The sequence below is a fragment of the Periplaneta americana genome, chromosome 6 (assembly GCF_040183065.1).
Source record: "Periplaneta americana isolate PAMFEO1 chromosome 6, P.americana_PAMFEO1_priV1, whole genome shotgun sequence".
Taxonomy (NCBI): Eukaryota; Metazoa; Arthropoda; class Insecta; order Blattodea; family Blattidae; genus Periplaneta; species Periplaneta americana.
The window spans coordinates 90,505,511-90,527,616 of record NC_091122.1 but is presented as its reverse complement, the minus strand read 5'-3'; the positions used below and the strand labels follow the sequence as shown (position 1 = coordinate 90,527,616).

The following is a 22,106-nucleotide window of genomic DNA, read 5'->3' as shown; positions in this document are numbered from 1 at the left end:
TGAATCTCCTTAAGGAAGGACAGCCCTCAAAGACCGCTGCAGGTAGGTCATTCCAATAATTTATAGTTCTATTTAAAAATGAGTATTTACCTACATCCGTTTTCTGTTTCCTACATTTGATTTTAAAATCATGATCGTTTCTACCATAGTACGTTGGCTTTTCTAACCGAGCCGTTATGTCTACCCATGCTTTCTTACCAAGACAGCCGAAGATAATTTCCAAAAGAGAAGATAATTCTAATAAAATGAAGGAAAAAGATTTTCAAAGGAGGTTTAGGTTAAGCAAAACATTCAGCATTGTATATTTTGAATAATACAGAGGTGATTTAGAATTTCCAACTGATAGTTAAGTACTTCATAATTATTTAAATCATACATTTATTGAAGAAACGTTTAATCAGTTTTCAGTTGCCAAAATAATGTCAACTAAAGTAATATGAATAACAAATTTATCATGCAGGCCTAATATTACATTTGAAGGCATTGGAATAGTGCAAATCCATGAAGTCTTTCATTTTGCTTGTTGCATGATATTTCCTTACATATATTTTCATATTACCGCACTTTGTTTTCAATATTGCTGAAGAGATTGGGGATGAGGCTTTTTGCACGAGGAGGGGAAAATTACCTAAGATCTACAAAATATCGAGAATAATATGGTCATAAAATAATATCAAACAATTCATCTACTAGTCAAATCAATGTAAAATAATAAATAGCTACAAATATATACATATAATCTGAGTAATTATGAAGAATTTTGGGGCTTTTCTTTGTACTCCTGTAATCAGATCTAATGCAGGAAGCCTGACCTTGATTAATCTCAGATCATGGTGTTAAAGCTTCTTCCGTAAAAAAATTTGTATCAAAATTAATTTGTTAATTACGTACATGTATTTTACAATGTACTACTTTCAATAGACAACAAATCCAAATCATCTTCCTTGTCATCAGAGGAATCAGATACTTTTCATTATAGAAGGCATGAACCTTGGGTTTTCTATCCCTATTTTTTTCAGTACTTAGAATCTTTATGAAAAATGTTCTTGCATGGAAAAGAAGTGTCCAATTTCGTTTAATATAAGAGAAGAAATTACTCGAAGAAAATAAAATCCTAAAAATACATGCCCTTAAAATCTTAGGTGGAGAGGAAGTTGAAGGTATACCAGTTATAAATGCGAGTATATATGGTATACATGAATTTCCAGATACAAATAAATGTAAAATTGACTATTTACAAGATAGAGCATGATTTGTAAATAATGTGACAGCCATGTCGAGAATCGAAAGCACGTCCCGCAGAAGAGAGAAAGCTGCGTGATGCTGGTAGCTGTGCGCGGAGAGATAGGAAGGCCAACACTGCGGTGTGAGGCAAAGGGGGACGCAAAGCTGTAGGTGCTTCGCTGTGCGAGGTGAAGGGGAGAAGGAAACTTCCCGAACAGATGTGCGGAAACAGAAGCCGCGAGTAACAGATGGAAGACACTAGAAACAGTACTTTCTCGTAACTATGGTTTAGTGATAAATAGGAGACGCGAAGAAGGAGCCAGCCAGTTGTTAGTATTGGACAGCGAGTGAATCAGCAGCGTCCAGGAGTCTAGGGTTCGACATGTGAATGAACTTTAGCAGCATCCAGGCAGAAGCAACGCAGTTGGAAGTCTTGAGTTCGAGTGCAGTGGACTGTCCCCAGAAGTCCTGAGTTCGAGTGCAGTGGACTGTCTCTAGAAGTCTTGGGTTCGATATACTGTGAACTTGAGTGAATGAACTAGAAGAACTAGCCAAGGCAACGAACTGTGAACTGACAGTTCTGTTTTGTAAATAGTGCTTTGTGAACATTAGTTAAGATTAGCAGTACATTGTTGTTCTCAATAATCCAAGTAAATTGTCATTGTCGTCTGTGGAGTGCAATAACGAATACTGTGTTGCTGTGTGGAATGGAAATCCCATTGTTGACGGGAGTGTTTAAATTCAATTATAGAAAGTGATTATTGTTGTGAGAATAAAAAAATTACATTATTGTTTGAAATAAAAGTCACAATAATATTTATTTAATTATGTTCGCAACTAAAGGGATAGGTTTACTTCAAGCAAGTAAAGCGATAGGTTTGGAAGTAAATCCCAAAAAGACAAAGTATATGATTATGTCTCGTGACGAGAATATTGTATGAAATGGAAATATAAAAATTGGAAATTTATTCTTTGAAGAGGTGGAAAAATTCAAATACTTGGGAGCAACAGTAACAAATATAAATGATACTCGGGAAGAAATTAAACACAGAATAAATATAGGAAATGCCTGTTATTATTCGTTTGAGAAGCTTTTATCATCCAGTCTGCTGTCAAAAAATCTGAAAGTTAGAATTTATAAAACAGTTATATTACCGGTTGTTCTTCATGGTTGTGAAACTTGGACTCTCACTTTGAGAAAGGAACATAGGTTAAGGGTGTCTGAGAATAAGGTGCTTAGGAAAATATTTGGGGCTAAGAGGGATGAAGTTACAGGAGAATGGAGAAAGTTACACAACACAGAACTGCACGCATTATTAGGAACATTAAATCCAGACGTTTGAGATGGGCACGGCATGTAGCACATATGGGCAAATTCAGAAATGCGTATAGTGTGTTAGTTGGGAGGCCGGAGGGAAAAAGACCTTTGGGGAGGTGGAGACGTAGATGGGAAGATAATATTAAAATGGATTTGAGGGAGGTGGGATATGATGATAGAGAATGGATTAATCTTGCTCAGGATAGGGACCAATGGCGGGCTTATGTGAGGGCGGAAATGAACCTCCAGGTTCCTTAAAAGCCAGTAAGTAAGTAAGTAAGTACTAAAGGGATAGGGTTCTTCCAAGTGCAGTAAATTTACAATGTAAGCCTTACAGCTTTATTTTCCGTCTGGAAGTCATGCTAATGATTTTATTGCCCTTTAAAATCATTTTCCCCCCCAGTATAAACTAGCAAAGCCTGCTTGCTAGATCACAGAGCAAAAACTAGCCCAGTTATTTCATGAAAATGGACTAAAAGCGTTTTGGGATTACACTCTTCTATTAACTGAAGGGGTGAGAATGAGATAGTCAGTCCAAAGCCACACTTTTAATAATTTTTTTTGTGCAGTTCACTTCTTTACACATATGAGGAAGTTGCTAGTAAAATAATATAAAAATTACTCAACAAATGACGTAAGTATACGCCAAAGAAATTATGACACCGTACCTAACAGCACTGGACTCTAAACCTTTAATACACTCTCCTGTAAAATCTTGTCTATGTGGCTTAGGAATATATCATTCTCACCCCTTCAATTAATAGAAGAGTGTAATCCCAAAATGCGTTAAGTCCATTTTCATGAAATGACTGGGCTAGTTTTTTATCCACTGGCCTATGGATGAGTGTGTTTCCAAAGTGACATGCACAATAATAAACTTTTAGACAAGGATTGACGTTGTTTCGGAAGAAAACACGCTTAAATTGTAATGATAGAGATCTCAAACAAAATTATATACATATATCTATAAATTATGAAAATGACCAAATGGACTGAGCAATTTTTGGAACCACATTCTTCAATTGCTTCAGAAAGAACATTTGGAAATCTATCATAAAAATGCTTTTTAAAATTATTTTGTTACATTGTGCAACATTAAATTTTACCTGTAGAGACAGCGAACAACAAGACTGATGTCATCCAAGTTGTGGTTGGCAACCTGTCGTTCTAGGTAATTTGCTAGGATATTGACATCACATGGCTGTGGCAAGTTCTCACTAGACACCCACTTCGGTACCAGCATCCGCACCTCGTGTACAGTCATTGTACTGTACAGCGACACGTCTTCCTGTCATGAGTATCTTATTTCAATAACAAAGCTCATACAATATACTTCTTCAAAATTCTCCTGCTAATAACATAATAATGCCACATCGATACATTTTGTCTCATAAAGGAATCTATTTCAAATAGCCAAGAACTTTATCATTTGTCAAAGTATGATAGTAGTCAGGTATTGGCGAAGAAATGTGACCCAGATATTTTGCTTTGAAGCAAGCTATTTTTTCATTTCAGTTGATAAAAATGCCGTTTGTTCAATATTTAACTACGAGGGTTGAATGAAAAGTAATTCCTCCACCTTCGTAACTCAACAGATAGCTGCACTGACATACAAGTAGTGACGTGTTATGTAGGATCTTCTCTAGAATCGCAGTTGGTGACAAGTCATTACAATGAATGGATGACTGGTTATTTTGTGAGAAATGGAACCTTGTGCGAGACTCTTGTCAGTGCAATTTAAGCAAATCACTATCATCGAGTTCTTGATACCAGAAGGTATCACTTCAGTGGAAATCCAGTGAAGAATGTGATCTTTTATGGTGATGACTTTGTTGATATGAGCACAATGAGCCGTTGAGTTAAAATTGTTAAGATGGCGAGATGGGAACATCCGACTTTTGTGACAAAGAGTTGGACGACCTGTGTCACAAAATCACGAGTTTTACAGGAAGCAAAGTAATGAACTGATGAAGGACTATCAAAGACTTGAAATTTGCCAGCAACTTTTATCACATTATGAAACTGAAAGTAAAACTTTACTTCACAACATAGAGATGAAACATGAGTATGCCATTATAAACCAGAAATGAAACACATCAATTCATGAAATATCAACACAAATAGTCACTCCAGAAAAAATAAATTCAAATCAAAACCTTCTGCTAGAAAACTCACGGGTCAGCATTTTAGGATGCACATTATATTATCCACATTAATTTGCTGGGATATTAAATAAACATGTCAAACTTTAAAACAAGTAATCAAGGTAGGGACACACATGAGCAGGCCATGCCAGGGCCGAAGCATGGCTGTCATCTAGCCATGTCTTGAACCATTCTTCTACAAGTCACACTTGCTCAGAACCTTTCTGTGTTCCAGCCCCTCGCATGACTTGGAAGTTTTGCCAGTCTGCTTCGAAATCATGACGTGGCTGGATGGAAAAAAGTTCGTTAATTTTCGTAATAACGAATTAGAAAATATAGAATATGAGTTAGAGGCAGGTGCGTATTTTGCGGACTACCGGGGCTACCGGCGGTAGCCCATGGAAATTACAAAAGAAAAAGGTTTATAATATAACATAATGTAATAATTTTGTATTATTAGTTTTACCATAGTAATTAAAATTAAAGTAATTGTTAGATTTATATGCGCTCTCTGCTCTCGAAAAGAAACAAGTTGTCAAGGCGGCATCGCTGGAGAAACCGCTTGCTACGTGAGGTAGCCTGTGACCGTTTCGCTCACGCTGTCCTTCGCACAACTGCCCGTCCCCCCCGCTCCCTTCGTTTCCATCGTGCACTGTAGGCCGGGCAAGTTGCCGCTCTCGTGATCGGTTTCTTCGCAGGCGCGAAGCAGCAATACGCTTAATACGCTAGCAATTGAATGTGATTGTGTTCTTGCAGTGCATTATTTTAAATCTGTGATTTGTTCGAGTGTCTAAGAGTTATATTAATTGTGAATTATTAAGTTTTTAATTTCCCAATTAAGTGATATTGTGAAAAATATGGCAGAAAAAGTTTCTGGAGAGGTTTGTGTTGAAAATGACTGTGTAATAGAAGGTTTATTAAAAGTGCCTTTTAACCGTCGTACATAACAACGAGAAAGTTGAAATTGTGAAAATGGAAAGACCAACTCCTGAGTTAAATTTGTCCATGGACGTAAAAGAAAAACAGCGAGAGTACACACGCCATTTCACTTCAACATCATATGGTAAGTGGAATTGGTTGTGTGGTAGTTCTAAACTGTCTAAACTATTTTGCTGGCCATGTTTGTTATTTAGCCGCGAAACTAATGTGTGGTCAAAAGAGGGTTTTCTAATATGAACTCCCTTCGAACGGCAGTCCTAGAATATGACAAATCAAAAGCTCATATTTGTAGTAGCATGAACTTTGCAAACTTTGGGAAGACAAGAATTGATTTACAGCTAGATAAGCGAAAAGCTCTACACATCAACCAACACAATGCTCTTGTGAAAAAAAAATTGGGAGATTTTACTGCATCTTATTAACGCAGTCTGCTTCCTAGGAAAACAAGAATTGGCTTTTCGGGGTCATAACGAGAGTGTGGAATCAGACAATAGAGGAAATTATATTGAATATTTAAGTTCCTTAAGTGAATTTGACCATTTACTGGCCAATCATCTTGAGAGTTCAACAGTATTTCGTGGTACTTCTCTCGCAATTCAGAATGACTTAATATTTGCTATAAGTGGGGTTATGATAAAGAACATAAAACCTTTTGAGGCCATTGTTGTTGATGAAACAAGTTACTGCTCTAATCAGAGTCAATTGTCCACTGTTTTAAGATACGTCGACAGTACTGCCAATGTTCAAGAATGGTTTATAGGATTCACAAATGTCAGTTCGGACAAAACTGCTGCTGCTTTGTTTCAGCATGTGGAAGGTGTTATAGTAGAATACAATGTCGGCAATAAGTTAATTGCACAGACATACGATGGTGCTTCAGTTATGGCGGGAAATATTAATGGCTTAAAAACAAAAGTTCAAGAAAAGTATCCTCAAGCACTATTTGTCCATTGTTACAGCCATGTTCTCAATTTAGTTTTGCAACAAACTACTTCATCCATTCCAGAATGCCGCATTTTTTTCAAAACACTGTCGAGTTTAGCTGCATTTTTCTCATCATCTCCTAAAAGATCAGAAAAATCAAGGAATTTATAAACAAGAAACTCCCAAAAGTAGCACCAACTAGATTGAATTTTACATCTCAGCTTGTATATACAGTAAAGGAATACAGAGAAAAACGGATTGCTTTCTTTAAAAATATCATTTGTAATGACTCTGAAGAAAACTGGGATGATGCTGTAAATGTGCAGGCTCAAGGATATTTGAATTTTTTCACACAGTTTCAGAATATATTTCTTCTTGAAGTCTATGCTAGAGTGTTCGCACATACAGATGTGCTCTACAATATTCTTCAGACAAAAAGTCTAGACATAGCATACTACTTGCAAGAGGTATCAAAGTTAAAAAAAATACTATATCCGAGTTCAGACGTAGTGGGTTTCCGTCCATATGGAGTAATATGGAAAATGAAAATTCTTCAGCCAATACAATGGAACCACCATTAAAGCGAAGAAAAGGAGATGATGAATTGAAATACAGGCAGCTGTACTACAGCATACTAGATCGTATGCACATGGAAATTACTGACAGATTTTCTGATTATGGAAAGCTTCAGTTCACACATCTTCTAGATTCTCAAAAATTTTCTGCTTATAGAGAAAACTTCCCGAATGAGGCACTAAACAAATTATTTCAGTCCTATAACAGTCACTTTGATCAAGTACGTTTGAAAAATGAATTAAGTGTAATATATTCAGCAGAAGTCTTTGATTTTTCGAACAAACCCATCCATGAAATATTATCTGCCATATATGAAAACCAGCTGAACCAAGTTATTCCTGAAGTCCTTAAATTGGCAACATTAATTGTGACAATACCAGCTACGTCAGCATCGGTAGAAAGAACATTTTCTGCGTTGAAGAGAATAAAATCCTACTGTAGATCAACTCATACACAAGAACATTTATCCGGCTTGGCACTAATATCCATTGAAAAGTCATTTCTACAGAAATTTTGCAAGTGGCCCAACTGTAATTTCAAGGACGAAGTCATCAACGTATTTTCGTCCCAATCAAGACGTCTGGAATTCACATAAATATGTAAGGAATTTTATTATAGGGATTTTAAAATATATTTTGTGTAATAATAGGGTCAGTGGTAGCCCAAACCCTTTAACCAGTATACGCCACTGGTTAGAGGGGGGGAAAAAAAGGGAAAGTAGTAAGAAGGATGCAGAAAACTGTGACAAGGAAGTAGTTACACAATTATTCATACTCATATCTAAATAGCCAATAACATTTTGGTTAGTTCAAGAGCTATAATTAAAAACACACACACAAAGTAATTTCCGAATATGGCAACTTACGTGAAAACACATCTAAACTGCCAGCTGAGATCAGATTGTTACCATTAAAAAGGAAACAAGGCCATTTTCGCCTGGTTCAGACCCAGCCCTATGATGAAGCCTGAATACAGCATGGTGATGTGTGAACACACATAATTTACAGTAACTACGGAATTCATCCACTGGTATGGCCATCTTCAACTGATCTTGGCCCTGGGATGGCTGGTAATTTGTGTCCTAACCTTTAAGAAGGATTTGAAGGGAGAAAGAAAATGTTTTCTTGTAACATAACAATGCTAGGCCACACTTCATTCTTGGCAGAATTTCATTCAGTTTTCTAGTCACTATGTTCAGATATGAAAACCAGGAGCCTCTTTTTAGACTACAGTGGGTTGGAAATGAATGTATCTCAAAGAAAATTTTATACAGCACAATTGGCAGTAAGAGATGTGTAGGTAAACCAAAAAGTAGATGGATTGATGCAGTCGACGAGGATACAAAGAAGATTCTTGGCTCAAGGAACTGGAAAAGGATAGTGCAAGATAGAGGCTTGATGAAAGAGGCCAGCCTGGTCCCAAAGTCGGACTGTTATGCCATAGAAGAAGAAAATTGTGAGAGTATGGGTAATTAAAGGATACATTTATGTTTATCATATATTGGAATGTTCTATTTTAGTCACAAGTAATGCTCATGGAGGCACTACTTTTCATTCAGCCTCGTTCATATGAAATGTATGCATACTTATAACTTAAATGCGAATTCTTAGCTAATGAATTTTGTGCAGCACTCATCACTGTTTACTTCCTAGGAAAAGCAATTACAGGAAAAAAAAGAGTGCACACGCACACATACACACAGGTGATCTAATGACCAGCAATTTGTTAGAGAATCACCGAACTTTCGATCCCTATTGATTGTGAGCGATTCTCCCACCCGTCTTTAAGTTTGTAGATTAGAAGTTATGTTTATGATGAAAGTAATGCAAATAAGAACTGACAATGTGTAACTGACTGCATTATTATAATCTGTAAATAGTAAACAATGTTTAAACAATATAGTTTTACTAACAAAAAATGTCTAACCCAAAGTTTTTACTTTCAGTTAACACTTTTTTTTACTTCCATTGCCTAAGAGTTTAAATGTACCCAGAAAAACTTTCAGGTTCTTACTTCTGGCAAAGAGGAAAATTCCACCTTCCACCAGGAATTGAATTCACATACAATCAAATGCCTTGTTAAATTACTTATTCAATGAGTTACCTGTTCTACTACTGATGGTGGGTTTTCTGAAGTCACCTTTACTGGAAGCATGCTGGTTGATGACTCAGTGATTTGATATGCCTGTAGCACTTCCTGCCTGATGTCTTTTGGCAGGGCAGCTAGCACTTCTCTGTCTATATTGCCCATGTGAACAGGTTGCTCTGTCGAGCAACTAGGCTGGTCTGGATTGACTTTGCCTTTCTCTGACTCAGTAGTTTTCATACTGGTTACAATGTCATGCTTTTCTTTCTGGGAAACATTTTTCACATGTGACTTCACAGCACATCCCTGAAGGTTGGGACGGAGCAGAAAGTTGTCCAGCATCCCAGTAGCTGCACTCTCACGTTCCAGATGTGTTACCTGGATACCAATGCCGCGCATGTCATCTGGCTTGACACTTAATTGTCTTGTAAGGAACAGCACCTCCCTGCAAGTTAAGTCATCTGGCATTAGACACAAAATGCAACAAAGACTAATCCAAAGTAGTCAGTGTTCGACAAATGATTCTCCCTCCACTAACGCCGCAAATACTAACATGTAGCCATTTGCGCTTCTGCCTACTTCTTGGCGATGAGGAAAAATCTAGTTTTGAGGTTGGGGCACCCATTAGGTCGGATTTTATTCATCCTATATGATAGGATGACGTATGAGTATGCAAATAGGCAGGATGGATGAAGATGATTCTGGATTGATTGAGGGGAAAACTCCGAAAAAACCTCCACCAGACAACTTATCCCAACCAGGATTCTATCCCAGGGTTGCTCGTTTCATAGCCAGACATGCTGACCACTACTTCAGCATGGTGGACACAAATGAATGTATTAACTTTGTTTCTTCCTCTAAATAATACTAGTTGACAAAGACTAACAGCTATCCATGAATTTTCTATGCATCTATTCTCAATGTATTAGAACACTGTAGTTCAGTGGTCGGCATTTTATACCTTTCATCGTTCTACAGCAAACTTACCTAGCTCATTCAACTCGTATGTTAGATGTTAAGCAATCCTGCCGGTACAGGTGAACTAGAGGATGTGGGTTGAAAAGTGCGTTTCTGTAAGTACTTATTATTGTTCCAGGCACAGAATTTCTTTTAATAGTAGATGCACATAAGATTTTTCTGCCTAAAATCAATTTTCCTTATAAATAACCTAGTTGAGTGCGAGGTCGCAAGTGCAATGTCTAGTAATGATCATTTATCATTTTGAAGTGTTAGTATGAACAATGGTAACAGCAAAATATTAGCTGCCAATGACTGACTATATGCATAGGAGAACAACAGAAAATGAATGCACGGGAGGTGCAGAGAGCAGCCTTTTATGGAATGTATGTGTTACATTTCACAAAATGGACATCGATGTTCACAAAATGTTCAAAACAAAGTTTGCCAACTTTTTGGTTATTTTTTTACCAGTAGACACCCTGTATTGGCCCTTCTAAATTTACCTAAACAATATTTTTTATTCTCCATTCCCTCCTCCCCTTTTTGGCCTTTCCCTAAACTCAGTGATATATCTGTTAACTCTTTGTTGAACATGAGTCGAAGATGACTAGCCTACATTATCAGATCATCAAGGAGTAGAGCTGCTACTTTGGACACTTAAAAATTACATAGCCTAATATTAAAATATGAGATAAACAGAGCACTGTTTTATGAAATGAAGATGGATACCTATATCTTTTTAAGTAAAAGAGTGGCAGAATGTTTCTTTTCAATTCACCTTCCTTGTCAAATAAAATGGAACAAGTTTTCAGTCTATCATTATGCATAAATATCATAGTCTGCACCTTGCAATAGACTCTGCATCAGACACAGCTACTGCGAGGCTAGAAGAACGAGTCACTTGGTCACACACACCATGCCCCAGATACTTGGCAGTCTCCACTGGGGCTTCCTTTGCTCGCACCTGCCACAACAAAGCAGCCCATACATGTGTGACCATAAAATAGATAACAAAATGTCATATTTCCATAACTTAGGGGCCAATATCACATGTACTAAATGCATGATGCATTAAAACATTACAATACTGAAGTAAATTTTGAAGCTTATCTCGAAAGAAGAATTCTTGACACTAAAATTTTTAGCATTAAGGTGCATAATAACTTCAATACAATACTGTCAAATGATTCTTTAGGATAAATAAAATGAAGAATTGAAAAAGACATGTATAAAGACCGAGCATGAAAAAAGCTTCATGTTACTTTTGATGCAAAAGGAGCTGATGCTGCCATCTAGTGGCTTAGCAGGAACACTATCACATCCCTGAAGCACAAAATGGAAAAACGATCTGAGTCATACAAAAAGCTCCTTTGATAGCTGGCTGCTAGGAAGAAGAATGCTTCTTGTTCAGTAATACCGGGGATTAATTTAACACCACAAACCTTGACATGAAGCATTTTCTTCACTTTGTCTTCATATGGAGTGTATATTTCCACAAGTTTCAACATGAGAAGGGTATTGCCTGATAGATGTGCACATTGTCTGTTCTGTACAATATCTTTCTTCAGCCACTTTTTCGATATATCCAAATTTCATTATAATTTAAGAATGAATTTACAGAACAAGAGATTCACTTGGAATTCAGGCTATGTTTATAAGAGTTTAGAAAGTTTACTGGCTAAGATAGACTCACCAGCAGCTTGAGAGTGATGCATCGCCCCCTCATTTTGACTTCCTTGAGTCGTGAAGACACCTCTTCTGCCAGCTGGCGCAAGAAAATTGTCGCCTCCTGCTGATTGGTGAACCTAATGCCATAGTTCACCTCTGCTGACACAGACTTACGCTGATGTCCAAAATTCAAAGGGCGATTGTCTTCACCACGGCAATGCTGGTACAGTGCACTGCCAGTCTTTGCTCCAAACTCTTTCTGCAGATGTGACTGGGAATATTGTTTAAGATCTAAACAGGTATGCACGCCTAGACCACGCAGACGAAAACCCAAGGTTCGCCCTACACCTGCAAGTCATTTCAGCATCTTAGGTAGTACATAACAGATTTTTTGTTTTGGTTTGGGTTGGTGTGGTGCATTCAGCCTACGTTGTAGGCAACACAATTACACAATTAGTATCTAAAGTTCTACCACCGCACCACCACTGTCACAACAACCGATTGGAGACGTAATTCTGTAGAAAACTGTCAAACTTTTACAGAAAATGAATTCTCTTTCTTGATGTATTTTCATAATGAATGGGGTTACATTACTTTTATAAGTAAATCATTTAGTTATTTAAATACCTTATAATTTATTTTTGTCTGAAGAACTTTCAAATTGGAGGCATAATTTTGTAAGTACTTATTAATTTTTACAGAAAAAAAAATTTGTTGCATTTCTGTAATGAATAAGATGACAGCAATTTCACACATCAACTGGTATATAAACTCAAAATTTTTTCTCTACATGTGTTCTAAGAAATGGTCATCATTGGAGTGTGTTTTAGACAGAATTATTGCCATTTTTACATAAGCACCATCTTTTCATACCATGGCAGCTTCCTTGGTCTATGGATACATCAGACCTAGTTATGAGGATTCTTATAGTCCTAAAACCATTCCCTACTTGCACCACTTGTGGGATGCTATAAGCTGTAAAAGGACAGCATATAATTTAAACAGTTATACCACTGCAGGATGCACCACGAGAAGGTAAGGATGGTATTTGGATAGGAAAGATTATACATGGGTTGTAAATAAAGTAGTGGAAACACTGCCGGGAATGGGTAATCCATAGTCACATGCGATATGAGATAACTAGTGATCGTAGTTGGACATATTGCTGATGTATTGAATGATAAAACAGGTTGCTATGACAACAGATGTTGTTATTCTGCGTGGTTAAATGTAGAACACTATTTTTAACTGCTCTAAAGCATGTTTACTAAACTTGAGCAGCGATTGTGGATAAAAATCGAGGCAGCCCGTGGTAGAAATGCACGCCAATGTCATCAAGAGTTACTTGAAGCTTGTGGCAACGATGTACCACCGTATTGGATGGTTGTAAGATGGGTTCTCTGCATTTTGTATTGATCGGAATGAGATGGTACATGTGGCTTGCACAGGTCGCCTGTCCATTTGTGATGAAAAAGTGGAGTTAATGCGAGGTCTCCTTGCTGTTGACCATTGTTGGACTGTATGCAAGGTTGGACTCAGTCATCAAACTGTGTAGCACTCAGTCATCAAACTGTGTGGCACATCCTGAAGAAAAACTTCCACATGAGAAAAATTGCAGCATGCTGGGTTCCTCATAACCTGACAGAAGCACAGAAGTGGCACCGATACGCAATAGCTAAACTCCACCTACAGAGATAGCACAACGAAAGGAACATATTCCTGCAATGTATTGTTGCCATTGACGAGACGTGGACACAGGCATATGCGCCTGAACTAAAGTGTGTCTAATAAATGGCACCACAAAGGATCTCCACATCCAAAAAAAAAGTGCGATATGAACCCTCTAGGGTGAAAGTCATGCTGATAGTGGCATATGACAGTGAAGGTGTTATCATTAGTCCTGCTGTACCTCAAGACCAAAATGTTGATGCACTGTACTACCAACATTTTCTCGAACACAACCTACATCCAGCTATGTGGTGCAAACGTCCACATTTCCTGACAGACAATCCACCTTTCATCTTGCATGATAATGCTCATTTTCATGTCACAGGAGCAATGGCTGAATTGCTACAGAGATGAAATTGGGAAGTATTGGAACATCCTCGTATTCCCCTGACATGAGTCTTTGTAACTACAACTTGTTTCCACGGTTGAAAGAACCACTTACGTAGAGGCAAGATGTTTCCAGATATTGCATCAGTGCTTCACGCAGTAGGTTAGATCATCAGAGAGATCAACAGAAACAACATCGCTAATGGCATTCAACAGTTCCACAGATTTGGCAAAAGGTACAGGAACATGCTGATAATTATATTGAAGGAATGTAAATGTATTTTCCTTGTAAGTTCAATTATATGTTCGTACTGTCTATGTTGCCATTACTTTATTTACAAACCTCATATTTGTCACATCACTATCCTTTGCAACAGATGGATTCCTCAGATCACCTGAAGAAGGCGCTGCAGCTAAAGTTACATGCCCTTTTTTTTTCAGTTTACAGTAATATTGGACCATATTCATCAAATTTTGATGGAGAAATGACATAACTGCATAATTTTACAGAATCTGTTATATAGAAAAAATAAATTTCAGAAAGTTGCAATGCTATCAGATTCACCAACTGCCATGCAAGCAACAGCTGGGTCATTAACATCAACTTCACAAAGCGTCTGGAAAGATTTTTATTTTATTGGGTTATTTTACGACGCTGTATCAACATCTAGGTTATTTAGCGTCTGAATGATATGAAGGTGATAATGCTGGTGAAATGAGTCCAGGGTCCAGCACCGAAAGTTACTCAGCATTTGCTCGTATTGGGTTGAGGGAAAACCCCGGAAAAAACCTCAACCAGGTAACTTGCCCTGACCGGGATTCGAACCCGGGCCACCTGGTTTTGCGGCCAGACGCTCTGACCGTTACTCCACAGGTGTGGACATCTGGAAAGATTATAACTAGACATCGGAAGTTAAGGCACTAAAAAATGGTATTTTAGGCACCTAAAAAGCCTCTAGAAACAACAAAAAACGGGAAAAAAAAGGCATTCAAATTATATTGAATAACTCATAATAAATAAAGTAAACATCCTTAAGATTATAAGTGATTTAACAAAGTGCACTGGAAAAGTAGTTTCTCTGTTATATAGACTTGTTTCACTTGTACTTATTCATCCATTACTTCACGTCCATAATTTGAGTTATTGTGCAATAAACAACAAGCAACTTTTTAAGATTAACGCACAAACTTCTGTCACGTTTATTGGACAAAATCAGGTTATATGCTGAAAAAGATCTCTCAACATATATTGATGTGACTGGAGCATACTTAAACAGTGCCATCATTAAACCCCTCAGGAAGCTCACCGCCAGTCCCACTTAGCACATTATACACAGAATTAATTGTTTCATAGCCAGGGTTTCTTGAGAAAACATTGTTTAGTTTTCACATATTTTAGTAGCATTCTTGCCAGGAGCTTCTTGTAATCTTTTTTTTTTCCCCCAGACAAAAATAGGGACATGAATTCACACAAGGACAGACTAATAGGGACATGAATTCACACAAGAACAGACTACTAGCTTCCAGTTGTTGAATAAGCTAGCTTCCAGTTGTTGAATAATGTCTACTACAAAAGTGGAATGTGCATCGATATATGCCAAATCTTCTTTCAGTCCTTTTTTCTTTAAACATACACTGCATTGGTTTGATTGACAGAGAATCCTCCTCAGAAAATTCGTTCACAATTAGTGCTATTTATTTGTTCAAAGTTCTTGGCATAGTATTTACTGCTCTCAACCATGTCCCCCACCTCGTAATTACTGGTTCAGAGGGCAGGGGAGTGTCAGGTAACTTCTCTCTGAATACACTAATCCTTGAAGGGGAGTTAAGAAAACCTTTCTTAACTGAAGAAACAACTTACTTACTTCCTCAGAACTCGATGCAGGCTATGGACAAGACAAGTTAAGTGTGTGAAACAAACAAAACAAATGGCTTTTAAGGAACCCGAAGGTTCATTGCTGCCCTCACATAAGCCTGCCATTAGTCCCTATCCTGGGCAAGATTAATCCAGTCCCTACCATTACATCCCACCTCCCTCAAATCCATTTTTATATTATCCTCCCATCTACGTCTCAGCTCCCCAAAGGTCTTTTTCCCTCCGGCCTCCCAACTAACACTCTATATGCAGTCTGGATTCACCCATACGTGCTACATGCCCGGCCCATCTCAAGCGTCTGGATTTAATGTTCCTAATTATGTCAAGTGAAGAATATAAAATGCGTGGAATTCTACGTTGTGTAACTTTCTCGATTCTCCTGTAACTTCATCCCTCTTAGCCCTAAATATTTTCATAAGCACCTTATTCTCAAATACTCTTAACCTCTGTTCCTCTCTTAAAGTGAGAGTTCAAGTTTCACAACCATACAGAACAACCGTTAATATAACTGTTTTATAAATTCTAACTTTCAGGTTTTTTGAGACTGGAGTAAAATGGCTTCAATCATATATGCTGCTGCATCTGTTAACAATGACAGTATTCATTGGTCTTCAACACCATTTGGGTATAATGCTTTCAATTCCGAATTAACAAAATATGCAATACTTTTAAAATTTGCTTTCTGAACTTCTTTTGAACATAAAAAATGGGCCTTTCCTGAAACATTTACATTCATTTTGTATGGATATTATAACAACTGCAATTTCCTTATTTTCGAACGCAGAAATAAATGCAGTATTGTTCAGTGAGTAGTCATATAAAGAAAAGGTAAAAAAGTACATATAAAAGCGAAAAATGAGCAAAAAAGTGCTTATTAAAACAAAAAAGGCATAAACGGCAAAAAGGCAAAATCTATAAGTAAAAAAGGCATAAACGGCAAAAAGGCAAAATCTAACTTCATCAGAATGCTTCATTTCTCATGATTCGTGCATATTTACTAAAAGTCTTTAAATATGAACATTAAAATAAAATAGACATTTTCCTAAACATCTGATGTCTAACTTAATTATAACAAATTTGATCAATTAAAAAAATCATTAATATACAACTGTAATGTACATGAAAATGAAATATCAGATGCCGTGAAAAAAGAAAAGAAGTACAGTACAACAATAATACGTACAGAAACAAAGCCTTTCTCCCTCTCCTATACAACTCATTCACAACATATTTAATTTACTCTGGAAATAAGAGGTAGAGAGAGTCTCCCCATCTTCCCTCCTCTCTCTCTATTATGCTGTGTAATGAAACATGTTGGATGATAAAAAAAGCACACACTCTCACACAAAATTTTACAGAGTAATTCTTATAATCACTAAAATACCCAATATTATACATGCTTTATCCCTGGATGGGGCTTATAGATTACTTATTAAAAAAAATGTCTATAGTTCATAAGAAATCACTGTCTTAAAGACAGACAGACAGACAGACAGACAGACAAATGACATGCCAAGAATCACTTCTTCCATAACAAAAATTCTAAAAATGTGACCATGAAATATTCAAAATTGAGTAAATGCCAATTAATTAGCTTTATTAGGTTCCAATATAATTGAGATATTATTGAACTATTTTATTTTGCCAAGAACTCAAAACCACTACTAGAGGCAAAGATATTTATAATTGTGTTAATAATTGAAGAGTCCACTGCAAGATGACGACGCCATGAATGCTTGTAATTCTATTCGGCTAATAAAGATCTAATCTAATCTAATCTAATCTAATTACATTTTGCAGGAGAAGCAATTGAAAGTTTGAAATGCTTAGGGCTCAAAGCTTAACTGTGATTTTCCAATCATTACTGGACAATGACTATCAGTGTTAATGCTATATAACTCTCTATGCACATTCTATATGTTTTAAGCTATGCATTGACAGTCTTGGTTCATTTTCGACAAGAAAGTGACATCCATCATTCTTGCAGTGGACTCTTCAATTATTTTGTTGAACATATTTCCTGAAAAAAAATTGCATCTCTCTTTGCATAGACAGAGCAGCGCCATTAATGGGGAAAATTAAAGGTTTTATAAGTTTCTTGAGAGTAGTGAATCCAAGTATAATGACAACAATGTTTCTTGCACAGGGAGGCGATAATTATGAGAACTGTTGAAGGGGGACTTTTAGAATCTGTATTAAGTACGACTATTAAAATGATAAATTATGTAAAAACAAGATCAGTTAAGTCTAGAGTGTTTGAAAAGTTTTGTGAGTCTATGGGGGCCGAGCATATCAATTTATTGTTGCATACTGAAACCTGTTGGCTTTCTAGGGGTAAATCAATGATGCAAGTAATAGAGCTTCAAGACGTGCTTCTTCTTCTTTTTTGAGGACGAAACACTAGAGTATGCTAAACTTTTGGAAGATAATTTTTGGTGTGCCAGACTAGCATATCTTGCCGAAATTTTCGAGAGACTGAATTCTTTAAATGCAAACATGCAACACAAAGCAGTAACTATTATTTATGCTACAAACAAAATTCAAGGATTTTACAAAAAACTGAAGTTTTGGGAGTCTGGTTATAGCAGGTAAATTATTGCCCTTTCCTTTAGTTGAGTGTTTTGAAAATAGACTTGGTAAAAATGAAAAAGAATGCCTGAAGAAGTTAATAGCAGAACACCTAAATGCGTTACAAATTTGAGTAACAAAGTGCTTCCCTAGCTTGTCTGTTTCAGAGTTAGAATGGATAATTTCTCTTTTGGTACTTCTGGTAAGATCAACATTCAAACTGCCATAAACCTAAATGTCAACGAGAAAAATGAGTTGCTAGATTTGTCATGTGATTTTACTATGAAAACAAAATTTCTAGACGACAATTCAGTGCAGTCTTTTTGGATTTATGCGCGATGTCAGTATCCCACAATTGCAAAGAGGACGATACACATTTTGCTGCCGTTTTCAACATCATACTTCTGTGAATCAGCATTTTCTATCATGAAAATAATGAAATCTAAACCATATATCGGCATTCCGTGATTTGCGAGCCAGCCCCTGGAAAACGAAGCAAGTGAAGGGAAGTAATAGAGGCTATACACCCACAACGGACTGGCAGTTCGTTGTGCACAGTGTACACAACATAACTAATATCACTGGTGGCTTGGCTTCATAGTATCATGTCATTATCAAGACCATTAAAAATCTCACGGAAACATGAATTTTGACCAGAATATCAATTCATGTGAAAGATATATCAATTATTGTTATAATTATGCTAAAATTTATAATTTACGTTCCTGTAATTTCACAATTAAACATTGTTAATAATAAACTTTCATCCATTCTATAATTCACCAAGAGGTACTATGGAGCAAAGCAACAAAATATGAAATATGTTATGGAGTTGGTTGTTGATAGCATGACCCAAATAAAATCAAATTAAATAATTGGAAATTTCAAAAACACCTACAGAACATGGGGGAAGAATACCAGATTTTCCATATTATACAGCTGTAAGGTGACTTGGCCTTGGAAAAATGCTTCGTCGGTTTTTGGCAAACCTAAATAACTTCTTTGTTTATGAAGGAAAAGGCGCGGTAATTTTCTTTAAGTACTGGTAATTGTCTCCTATGTTTGAAATATATTATTACACTGCCCTAGGATTTCAATATGTTAATAAATAATTACTGTTATGTATGTATGTATTTATTTACACTGCAAGTGGGCATGCACCGGTGGCAATGGTATACACAATATAAACAACACACAATAAAGAAATGATAAGCAATACACAATAAATTTACAATACACAATACAATTATACAATACACAATAGGCCTACAATTTTATACACAATACAATAAGAATACACAATATAATTTAACACAATAATAATAAAATATAAATAAAATACCTAATTTTACATTACAACCTACATTATTATGTATAGGCCCTACATAAGTTTCAATAGTCTTTCACTTTATTCTCATCTCACTCACTGTAGTGGCACTATGACGCATTTCACTGACACTTTAGCACACATTTCACTGACATTATAGAACACATTTCATTGACGCTATAAATTATCACTGATCGGAACTATTCACTGCACTGTAAAACCATAACTTCACTGACTCACCTCGCTTCACTGATACAACAGTTCAAATAAGTCAAATAATTACACCCTTATGCATACTGTACTTATAAACAGAACTACATTTAAACAAAACATTTCTAGTCTAAGACCCTCTTACACGCTATTTTTAAATAATTTACAATTCAAACCAAGGAAGTAACTCGTCAGGCTAAATAAATACATGTCACCTTAAAAAATTAAATGTTAAATGTTGCCTTAATTTTAATTTGCACTTTATATACAACTTTTTAAATTATTCTTGAATCTCCTTAAGGAAGGACAGTCCTCAAAGACCGCTGCAGGTAGGTCACAGAAATTCCCAAGTTGGAGGAAAATTGGCTGCTAGATTTGACATTCCTTTCCGAAATTTTAGAACACTTCAACAATTTAAATCAATAGCTTCAAGGGAATAATAAAAAATATAATTCATATGTACGACAGCATCTATACTTTCCTTTTACTTACAGATTTATGGGATCAAAATTTTTGGAAAAGAAGACATTTAATTTCCCTTGCTTACACTCATTTGGGAATACTGTATGAGATATTAAATTACAATATTACATTGATCTCTTGAATGAACTACAAATAGATTTTCATAACAAAAGCTTCGTTCAATTGAGAGAATTGAAACTGATTTCCAATTGCATGGAAATCCCTTTGGCTTAGAAATAATAACAGCAAGACCTGAATTGCAATAGGAAGTTGTATATCTCTTAAACGACATGTTTTTTGAAAACACAGTATAAAGTATATATTATTCTAATGTACCGAAGCACATATGATATTTCCATGCAGACACTCTGCGTCATCACACGATGAAAGAGCAATGGAATGGAGAAAAATTCTTTCCGGCGCCGGGACTTGAACCTGGGTTTTCAGCTCTACGTGCTGATGCTGAGTGTCTGCATGGAAATATCATATGTGCTTCGGTACATTAGAATAATATATATGATATGCGTAAATCACTTCGTGATTTAAGACGGCGCTTATTCCGTCGGATCCCAGCCAACTAGTCACTCATAACGAGTGCACCTCAGCACATGTGTGGACTTCGGTCCTACGTTCATAGACATCTGTGACGTAGTGCAGAGGGCGGCCACTAGAGGGAACCCAAGAGTTGGAGCTTAATCTGGGACGATTCTATCCGACGCTGGGGTTGTATCCGGTGTGGCTTAGTGGATGAAGCATCAGCACGTAGAGCTGAAAACCCGGGTTCAAGTCCCGGCGCCGGAAAGAATTTTTCTCCGTTCCATTGCTCTTTCAACAGTATAAATATTCTGAAGGTGTTAATATTTTCAAATTGCTAAACAAATTAAAATATGCTAATCTGAGATCTTACGCAGCCGAAACCACATTATATTATGTCAACAATTTTTTACAAAAATGAACATTGCAAAATCAAAATGAAAGAACCCGTATTATAGATGAGCATCTCACTTCAGAGTTAAAATAAGCCATATATAATTTTACTCCTAACTGATCTCAGTTATTTAAATACCATTTCTGTTTGAATTACTATCTTGGGTTTGTTCTGTTATCTTTATCAGTCATTGTTCAACGAAATTTGTGAAAAGTGATGAAGAAAGTAAATGAAAACATATCAATAATAATCATGGTGATCAACTTTATGCTTCTAAGATTACAGTTCTGCTGATGTATGATCTAAGCAAAGGAATAGACTGCTGCATCTTGAAGATGATTTACAAGTTGGCCTATCAACCAAGAGGCCACATATAGAAAAACTCTGTGCAACTCACCAAGTGCAGACTTTACATTAATTTAAATAGGTGAGTTTTCAAAACCGATAATAAAAATCTTTTATTGGACATCTAGCATAGATTTTTGACAAATAACTTTGTTTTTTTTTAATGCCACTCAAGTTGCTGCTTGTTCTTTTAGAATTCTCAATTGCGTGTTAACAAGGACCTATCTACAACACTGGATGTCCGACACTACATAGAACAGCATTCCAATACCATCTTGTTGCATTTTCATCATGGAACCGAAATATGTGTGAATAACTATGTTTTTCATATAATTTTTCTTTGAATTCCGCTTAGACTTTGAAAGTCTTAGTTGGACGAAAAGGAGGTTAAAAAACGACAAAATTCCTGTGCAGTGAACAGTAATCATCTCCCCGTCTGCTATAAAATATTCTACACAGAGATCCACCACCTTTTTCTACAAAAGAAAAGCACTGGT

The 22,106-nt window shown here is 36.4% G+C and overlaps 1 protein-coding gene across 1 annotated transcript in view; it reads right to left on the bottom strand.

Annotated features, from left to right (window-relative positions):
* Rev1 (Rev1 DNA directed polymerase) overlaps nt 1-22,106 on the bottom strand; it is a 56,220-nt gene that overhangs the window by 3,012 nt on the left and 31,102 nt on the right. The window contains exons 7-10 of the mRNA XM_069828398.1: nt 11,864-12,186; nt 11,016-11,134; nt 9,229-9,655; nt 3,649-3,830 (exon numbers count right to left, since the gene is read on the bottom strand). Coding sequence (XP_069684499.1) covers nt 3,649-3,830; nt 9,229-9,655; nt 11,016-11,134; nt 11,864-12,186 — 1,051 coding nt within the window. The remainder of the gene's footprint in view (nt 1-3,648; nt 3,831-9,228; nt 9,656-11,015; nt 11,135-11,863; nt 12,187-22,106) is intronic.